This window comes from Alexandromys fortis, unplaced genomic scaffold (assembly GCF_014885135.2).
Source record: "Alexandromys fortis isolate MF-2015 unplaced genomic scaffold, M_Fortis_MF-2015_v1.1 scaffold_323, whole genome shotgun sequence".
Taxonomy (NCBI): Eukaryota; Metazoa; Chordata; class Mammalia; order Rodentia; family Cricetidae; genus Alexandromys; species Alexandromys fortis.
This window is the reverse complement of record NW_026068278.1, coordinates 338,942-348,718: the sequence shown is the minus strand read 5'-3', so window position 1 is coordinate 348,718 and position 9,777 is coordinate 338,942. Positions and strand designations below refer to the sequence as shown.

The following is a 9,777-nucleotide window of genomic DNA, read 5'->3' as shown; positions in this document are numbered from 1 at the left end:
AAATGTTTATAACCCTGAAGCATTAAAACACACAGGGAAGATTGAACTCATACTGTATATGATGATCAGGGCTTTCACAGAATGTCTGTCTACTTAAAGTGAAGAGCAGTTTCTACCACTGCAACTCACAGTAAAAAGTGAAAAGACTATGCATAAAGAAACATGGGGCACAAATTGTGACATCTCTATTGCCAAGTTAGACAGTCATTTCCTGAGTCTTGAATAAATAGGTTGGTTCCAGCTCTGCACTTCTCTTCCCTAGTGATTTGCAATAACAAGACACAAGAAAGGACACTAAAACTCTTGTTTTCTATGCCTTGACTATCATTCTAGTCACAGGGTTCCCCAAGTTCATATCGGCCTTCTAGTCCACTTCTTATCATCACTAAATGTTCTCTAACTTGTTATTACTTCAGTGAACATAACCCTTAAATCTGGCTGCATACTGTTGCTTTTTATGAAGTGTTGTGAGTAGCGGAACTTCCCATAACATACCAAAGCAGCAATCATATTTAGGAACCCGTGTTTGGCTATAAGCTGAGGAGAGTGACAGAGAAAGATAAAAAAAAGTACATGGATAGACTGACATAAATCAAGAGGAATGAAACCTAGTGTTCAGGTAGGATGTTCCTAAGTGAGAAGGTGAAATCTGAGCCTAATAAGATGGAACCTAAATCAGTCCCATAGATTTTCTTACAGATAAACATGGAAAATCACATGTATGAAATGTGTGTGAGCTGCTTCCTTACAAGTTATTTCCTGAGAAATTATAAGAATGAGACAACTACACGGACACCAACAGAAAGAATTTTAAGTAGTTCCTTAAACAGGATTTCTGATCACAAAAAGTACCAATGACACTTAAATTCTCTACTGGACATTACAGAGATACATAAATCCATTGAGAACCTGGAATTCTACTCTGCCTGCACTGAATGAATGTGGACCTAATTAATGTAAACATTTTCATGTTTTGCTTCTAAAGCCTGTACAGTATGACTCTTAACACTTCCTGTTTCTCTGTAATTGGAAATCCAGACAGCCTCACAGCAATATTCCTGATGTTGAATACTCAGTACCTCTATGACACACAAAGCAAATCTTATTTTCCTGGAGGAGAAATTGCAAACATTGCCTTTGCTTCCTTTTATGCTCTCTGGAACCTCCCCCAATGCAAAGCAGTCCTCAAGCTCAGGATGAAATCCAAGGCCAACCTGAGAGGCCCTATCTCCTTCTGACTAGAGCCTCCAACACAGCATGGCTGTTCTGGTGCTGCTCCTCTGCCTGGTGACATTTCCAAGATGTAAGTGTTTCAGGGTTTCAGGAAAGGGACCCAGGTTTTTCATCTATGGGTTATATGACTGATGGTGATGTTGCTTGTCCCTAGGTGCCCTGTCGCAGATACAGCTGAAGGAGTCAGGACCTGACCTGCTGCAGCCATCACAGACCCTGTCACTCACCTGCACTGTCTCTGGGTTTTTATTAACCAGCTATAGTGTAAGCTGGATCCGCCAACCTCCAGGAAAGGGTCTGGAGTGGATGGGAAGAATATGGAGTGATGGAAGCACAACTTATAATTCAGATCTCCAGTCCCAAATCACCATCACCAGGGATACCTCCAATAGCCAAGTTTTCTTAAAACTGAACAGTCTGCAAACTGAAGACACAGCCATGTATTTCTGTGCCAGACACACAGTGAGAGAACTCCAGTGTGAGCCTGTACAAAAACCTCCATATGGAGACACTCACGACCAGTAGGTGGCGTTGGAGACCAACAGGGTCTCCCAAGACCAATATAGGGTCTTTGGACTGGAGAGGGAGGGGGAGAGGAGTGGGGGAATGGGGAGAAGGGTGGGAGGAGGGGAAGGGAAATGGGAGGCTGGGAGGAGGCAGAAACTTTTTTTTCCTTTTCTCAATAAAAAAAAAATAAAAAAAGAAGTTCTAGACTATGCTGTATGAGACTAGGTTTCAATATTAGAATCTGTGTTTTCCTCTTCCAAACACAAATAAGTAAAAAAAAAAAAATCTAGAGGTGTCTTGTCACTGTCATAGTCTAATAAACTTCCTATTCATTAAAAAACTATAACAAATAGCTTTTCCCACAAGCCCTGCAAGCTAAAAATCTGCTTCTTGTTATCAGATAGAATGACATATAACTTTATATGTTTTACATACACACACATATATGTCATACATATTGAAACATTTTCTTATATATGCAGATATTTTAAAAGAGTCAGAAGTTATGACACTTGTTGGATGTTAGGTTCAGTTATAAACTAGAGAACTTTAAAAGAGCTGTAATTTGTTCTCTTTAGTTTTGCATCTGTGATAGAGACCACAACTTCCCTAACTTAACGTCATTTTCACACAACATCCTGGAAACTGAAATATCCATAGTTTCCTTCTACAACAAGAAAGTTCCATAAAAAGATAGAATTGAATATTGCTTTTGACAGATCCTATTTCATGCATTTGAATCTTGGTAAAAATTAGCTTTCCCATCAGACATTTAAGCAGTGGTTCATTAGGCCAAATGAATAGTTATTGTTTGGGCATCTATGTAACTTTAAAATTAACTTTCTCTGTATATTAAAACAGGATATGTTCTTATTAACTTTGGTCAGCTTCCATATAACTCATTATTTGGGATAATCCTTCCAAACTGACTGATTAATCTTCTCACTCTACACTGTGCAAACCATGATCAGACTTCCCTAATTTTACTCTTCCTAAGATGAGTTTCTAAAGTTGCACAGATTAAGTGCTTCTCTTATCCTCTTGATGCCTGGCTATTACTGATAAAGGCCCTCTGACAAGCAAATTTCATGTTGAGAACTGAGCTGTAGCACACATAAAAGAGAAGGTTGCCGCTGCTCATCTGCGCATATGGGAAGCAGCTCAGACGTTCAGAGAGCATACTGTTTTTGCAGGGAAACAGTTTCAGTTTCTGGCAACCACAATTCTAAGTCATACCTACCTGTACGTCTGGAATAACCATGGTCTCTATTTGTCCCCATGTACATTACAGTACTCACACATAAATATACACACATAATTAAAAACACAATATTTCATTATCTCATCCACTGTTGAGAGTTGACCCAATGTGTGTACTCCATAGTTTATATGAAACTTTCATACATATAGAAAATTTCAAAAAGTATTCCTCATGTGGATTAATGAATATTGTTTTTGAAATACCACTGCTCCTTGTAAAAAGGTGAGGACCTTTAATACCTAACATTTTTGTCTCATCCAAGAGATCAGTCTCATTTCTTTCTCAAATATAACTCATTACTATCACTTGTCTGAAATTTGAGTCTAAGGATAGCACATAGCTCTATTGCCCACAAGAACAGACATTTTCCTGCATGCCATCCTCTCCTTTGGTTCTTTCATCTTGGCCAAAGCAAGTGGGCATAGGATATTTCATAGAACAAGCATCTTTGATCAACATAAAAATGGAAACTAAAGCCAATAGATAAGTTGCCTGTATCCAATAATTCAAGACCCATTTACTAAAGGAAAGAAAGAAATCACAGTACTATGAGGATGGAGAGAAATGGGCCTTGTGCCTTGTAAAAGGGAAGATAGTTCTGTGACATTACCATAAAGGAGTTTAGGCAAACCACAAAAATTTTATATAGAAGAACACATGCTCAACATTCTCATTTCTTTGTGAGGATTCAAAGAAAATGACATTTTCAATTAAAATAGATTATTGTACTTCAATGATTATTTCCACATCCCACTGTTATACTTTCTCTCACTGCTGGACTCTCTATAAGTAAAGCCTAATGTGTCAAATCTCACAGAGATACCCATGATTAATTGTGGTTTTCATTATCACATCCATACAATTTTCACTTAATTATTTGCAGTATGGCAAATGTCTATAAATAAAAGTGGGCACAGAAATTACACTGGTTATATTTCTGTGAATTAATTTATTGAATTAATGTGGCCATATAATAATTTGTACATTCAAATATCATCACCCTGCAAAATTTTCAAAAACCTATGAAAATATTATACTGTAAGACAGGGAAAAATATTTATTGTTTCTTTGAAGCCCCTTTCATGATTGGCTCTTATGTTTATTTTAGTGAACATGGGGCATTTTTATTTACAACAGTTATGCTCAATTCATGAGTTCACTGCATTGCTCACTGGCCACTGGTCTTTGTTGCAATTGAACCGACACTGACTGATTTTTTTTCTTTTTCTTTTTCTTTTTTTTTTATTTTATTAAAAATTTACACCTCCTCCCCACTTCCCATTTCCTCGCTTCCCTCCACTCCCCTTCCCCTCCCTCTCCAGTCCAAAAAGCAGTCAGGGTTTCCTGCCCTATGGGAAGTCCAAGGTCATCCCCTCTCCATCCAGGTCTAGGAAGGTGAGCATCCAGACAGACTATGCTCCCACAAAGCCAGAACATGAAGTAGGATCAAAACCCAGTGCCATTGTCCTTGGCTTCTCTGACAGATTTTTTTCCAACTGAAGCAGACTCTCCTAGTCACTGTGTTCTCCATTCCAGTGGATTACTTTTCTCCAAGCTCTCATATTCATCCTCTGTCTTCAGGCATAAGGAATCTGTCTTATACAATATCTTCTTGTATTCCACGGTATTGAAAATAATCACAAAACATGTTTCTATTAAATTTATTTATTAATAAATTTAGTTATTAAATAAATTTAACATATACGTGGAATATAAAACATAAAAATCATACATATTGCTATTGTCCACCTGCAGGACAACCTCCAACTGCTTCATATGCCTGGGCAATGGAGATAACATCTTTAAATCTTCAATGGGAAATCCTAAAATACACACCTGCTGTCCACAACCTGGGGCACTTTGACATGAATCCCTAGGATTTGTCAGAGAATTGCACAGAAATACTTGTATTCAGAATGAATTGGAGAATGTGGATACTGGGTCCTATTTGCAGACATTATCAGAGAAGACCAGGCTGTAAATATTGGGCTGCAATTTGAAGGTTAGGCAATAGTTATTATATTTTCCTGATTCTCAGACAGTTTAGAGACATTCCTGTTTATTCACATGAGACAAAATTATCCAGATAATTTGAAATATAATGTTTGGATTTTCATTGCTAAAATACATTGTTTCTATTAAACATACAAGATATTAAATTTTGTGGTTATAAATTTTGTAACTGCAACCCCCTTACTTTTCTCAACAAGGAAGCTTATGCATGCTTTAAGTTCAGATGCTTTTAATGATTCTTGATTTGTCATCTAAAATATATTTGAAAATGTTAATTTTGCCATGTTTACTTTAATTTTATCATCTTTTCTTCCATGTTTATAAAAATAAAAACTTGTTCTTTTAACACTTTCACAGTGACTGCACCTGTAGCTGCTGCTGTTTCAAAAAGTAATTGTGACTCCACAGTTACTAACCAGTCCATGTCTCAGTCAATCACATCCCAACCTGCCACTTCCACAAAATGTAGTTTGTAAATAAATCTCTAATATTCTATTTACCAGTAAAGACTCAGAAGCCAGAATCTGGGATGGCAACCCACTAGCTCGGAGAGTTGAGGAGCTGACATTTTCTCTTCATCGTGGTCTCAGAATTGAGAGCATCCTACTTCTCCATTAACTCAAAAATGATGGACACAGTCAAAGTCACCTCTTACATCTTCCTGTGCATCTCTGTATGTGTGCAAATATAATTCGGTTCTCAAATCCTTAGTCACCAGTTGCAGGGCCACCTCAGACAAAAGTTTTCTTAAAATGCAACACTCTGCAAACTGAGGACATAGACATGTATTACTGTGACTGACACACAGTGAGGGAAATCAGTGTGAGCCTGCAGAAAGCCCCTCTTCAGAGATACTTGGAAACAAAAGGGGATGCAAAGGACCGACAGGAGTTCTAAGACCATTAGGGGTCACTTCAGAAACATAGATATAGACTATGCTGCATGAACTCTTGCTTTAGTTTTAAAATGTGAGGTTTCTTCTTTCAATCAAAAAATCCAGTCGAGGTCCCTCTCAACTGTTGAAGCCCCTTTGATCTGTGAGTTCCCCTTTAATTAAAGAACCCCTTATGATACCCTATTTGTAGATAGTGTGGGATTACTTCATTTTGTGCACCCCCCTTTATCTGGTATATTCCCCTTCAAAGTTACATTACTCAGATTTTTCAAAAAAGAAAATTATTGAGGTATTATGAGCATATAATAATTTCTGCATACAAATACATTTTGTATCACTATATGAAATCACTATACTATAAGATAATAAAGTATTTATTGCTGTTCTAAAGTTTCTGTCAATATCCCTTCATATGATTATATCCACTAATTTGGGAAATACACACTGACACTAGTTATTTATTCTGAATGAGTTTCCCTGGCATTTTCCCTTAGAAAAATGTTGATAGAATTTTTTTAATGTTAGCAGACACTCTTGGTCTCTGTCTTTTCTGTATTTATGGATTGTTTGTCTCTAGGCTTCCTGGTCAAAATGCCTGTTTCTAAAGGATGGGAAGTCTGTGTTGGGTAACATCTTTGTCTCCCATTGTCTTGAAACTCAGGGGATACTCAAGAACTGTTGATTAATTGTGTTTTAACAGATATAAGAAACATAAAAGATATGCTTGTCATGCTCCCCCTCCCAGGATTCTACAACTGTCTTGGGATGCTTAGTCAATACTGCCCCTACTCCTCACTCAAATTGCCCAGTGCCCGGCTCTCTACCGGACAGATGACCCATATATCCCTAATATATGAGAATACAGAGAATTCTGTATTGACCTTGCAAATCCTTACTGTTCTCTGGGAACCTCCACAAGTACCATCAACCACCTCAGGTCTGTTGCTTCTCTCCCAGAGCCCATATGTCAGCATTTTAGCTGGTGCCATACTGGCTTTGTTATCAAGGTACTTCAGTGTAGTTTGAAATAAAGTGTGGATAAAACTTCATCACCATTTCTTTTTCTATAGCCTACCCTATTTTTTCATATTTAGTAGTATTTTCCTCAAGCATTTTCTTTGGGGATTTATTTTTTAAACAATTCAGCCATTCAATAGGTATTATTTTATCTTCATTTTGAGAAATTGCACACCCTAAATATATACAATTAAATATAATCACATTTATACCCTATTTTCCCTTCCACTCCCTCCCATATAATTCCCAACATAAACCTTTCACAACCTGTTGACCTCTTTAAATCTAGTTGATGCTGCCCATGTGTGCATGGATGTATAGGCAGGCAATGCAGTATAGGAAACCTACCAATGATCACATTATAAAAAAGAGTCTTTCAGTTTTCAAGAAAGATCTATATCCAACAGATCATCAGTAAGAGTGAAGGCCTGGACATAATAAACACGATGGTTTTGACTGACTTGGTCTCAGTTATGCTTACACAGAAAAGAACTGCCATTATGAGTTCCTGAATGTGAGAGCCAGGTCAAATGTAGAAGTCAACAATTCACAATGCTATTCTTTATGTTCAACCTCTTACATTCTTTCCACCTCCCCTTCTCAATGTTCTCTGAGCCTTGGAAGAAAGTGGAACTAGAAATCATTATGTCATACAATATAACAAATATTGAGAAGGAGGAGGACAACCTGTTTCTGTCCAATTTAGAACCTAGATTCTCTGTGTCAGGTGTACTGGCATCTGTTTTGCAGACCTTATAACTAGAACAGGAACCCTAGGAAAGGAAGACATCTTAAGTGAGGGGCAAGGAGAATGAAGCACAGGATAACACTGGTTCTGTGAAAGCAAAAGTTGGCATTGCTAAGGAAAGTTGATGAGTAGGAGGGGAACCAGACACCTGGATAAATGATAACAAGTTCATACTAAAACTTAATCAAAATACTGCTTTGGACAATTGCAGTAATTACGATAAGTAAAAACTATCCTAACCATATAATGACAGTCATGAGTTGCCTGGTGTAAAGATGGAAGAAGATAACAGAGAAGTGGGGAGTTTAAAGGAATCAAGAGAGAACTGAAGAATGTGAAAAAAATGCATTTGCTGCAAATGGAAATAGGTCTCCTTAGCAAGTGCAAAGCAAGAGAGGGAGAGAGAGAGAGAGAGAGAGAGAGAGAGAGAGAGAGAGAGAGAGAGAGAGAAGGGATATCTCACTTACCATCCTCCTATAGCATGAGAAAAGCGTGATCTTAGAAATAAGTAAAACTGACAATGTCGCAAGTGTTCTTACCACAAACAATGAGTCATTGTAATAGCATCTGAATGTTGTGACCTTGTCCAAGAGCCACATCAGGGAGAATCCATTTACAGCCCAGAACGTAGGAAAAACTGTGCTCCCATATAGAAATACACCTGTGTTTGACACATTTAATTTCATATGTGTACTAAGGAGAAATGTCAGTATATATCCACATGTGCTGTGCACACACACACAAAAAGGAACTAACTGGAGTGTTGTGAATTCTTCACAAACAAAATGTGAATCCAAAACAATTCTATTTCAATTTCTGTAATTGTCAGTTGTTTTTGATGCCTTATATCTGTTATGAGCACTGCCTTCCCTCAAGGTTTGAACTCCAGAGCCTGTTATAGCCGGGAAATATGCAAATAAGGCTTCTTTGTGCCAATGAAAACCAGCAGCTCTGACAGAGGAGCCCAGTGCTGAATTTCCTGGTCCTCCCATTAGTGATCACCATTGATCAGAGACCACTCACCATGCACTTGGGGCTCAGTTTGCTTTTCCTTGTCATTGTTTTAAAAGGTAATTCATGGAGATCAGATGCTGTATGCATTTGTGTACATGACGAAGAATAAAATTGGATTCTGTGAGAGTTTTCTAATCAGGAATCTCTGTGTTTGCAGGTGTCCAGTGTGAGGTGCAGCTTGTGCAGTCCGGGAGGAGGTTTGGAGCAACCTGGAAAGTCCCTGAAACTCTCCTATGTGACCTCTGGATTCACCTTCAGTAACTACTGGAGGACGTGGGTCTGCCAAGCTCTAGGGAAGGGCCTGGAGCAGGTAGCATCTATTTATAATAGTAATAACATCAACCACACAGACGATTTGAAGGGCCAATTCATCATCTACAGAGACAATGCCAAGAACACCCTATACCTGAAAATGGGCAGTTTGAAGTCTGAGGACACAGCCACATATTACAGTGCAGAATACACTGTGAGTGAAAGCTACTGTGAGCTCAGACAGAAACCTCCATGCAAGGTGCTCAAGACTAGCAGGTAGCACTGAGCACACAGAGCTCTGGGCCATGGGGGAACCTGTTCAGAGACATAGAGAGATGGATTCCTCTGTGTCTGGGCTACCTCTCCACATGACATTCAGAGATTCTCTCTACGGGTATAGTGTTTAGTAATTCTTGAAGAGTTCACAGATTTATTCAAATATCTATTTTCCATTGTGACATGTTTTTCTGTTTATTATATTGTTTCTGCCCTCTGCCTCTACTCCTCTCTCTTCTGCTTTCCTTCTCTTTCTGGTCCTGCTCTCCTCCCTTTCTGCCTTCTCTCTCTCTCTCTCTCTCTCTCTCTCTCTCTCTCTCTCTCTCTCTCCTTGTGTGTGTATCTTTGTGTCTGTACATGATGACGTATGATTATTCCTCTATTAATCTCAATATATTTTTGACATACATTCTAGAACTGGTCCTGAAATTGGCCAACTGGCTAGACTGGTTGGCCAGTGAGTCTCAGTGATACTGATGTCTACACATTAGCCCAGCTTCTTGGCTGACAAAACCATTCTTTTTGTAGTCATGGAGATCAAATCTCAGAGGTAGATCCTAT

General features: G+C 38.4%; 1 pseudogene and 1 gene segment (V, D, J or C); both read left to right on the top strand.

Moving 5' to 3' along the window:
* The first annotated feature begins 1,257 nt into the window (after positions 1 to 1,257).
* On the top strand, positions 1,258 to 1,758 carry LOC126494689 (Ig heavy chain V region PJ14-like). The segment is given in 2 exon segments: positions 1,258 to 1,303; positions 1,388 to 1,758. Coding segments are annotated over 2 exon segments (417 nt in total).
* A 6,940-nt stretch (positions 1,759 to 8,698) lies between these two features.
* On the top strand, positions 8,699 to 9,220 carry LOC126494688 (immunoglobulin heavy variable 3-7-like; annotated as a pseudogene).
* Positions 9,221 to 9,777: the final 557 nt, after the last annotated feature.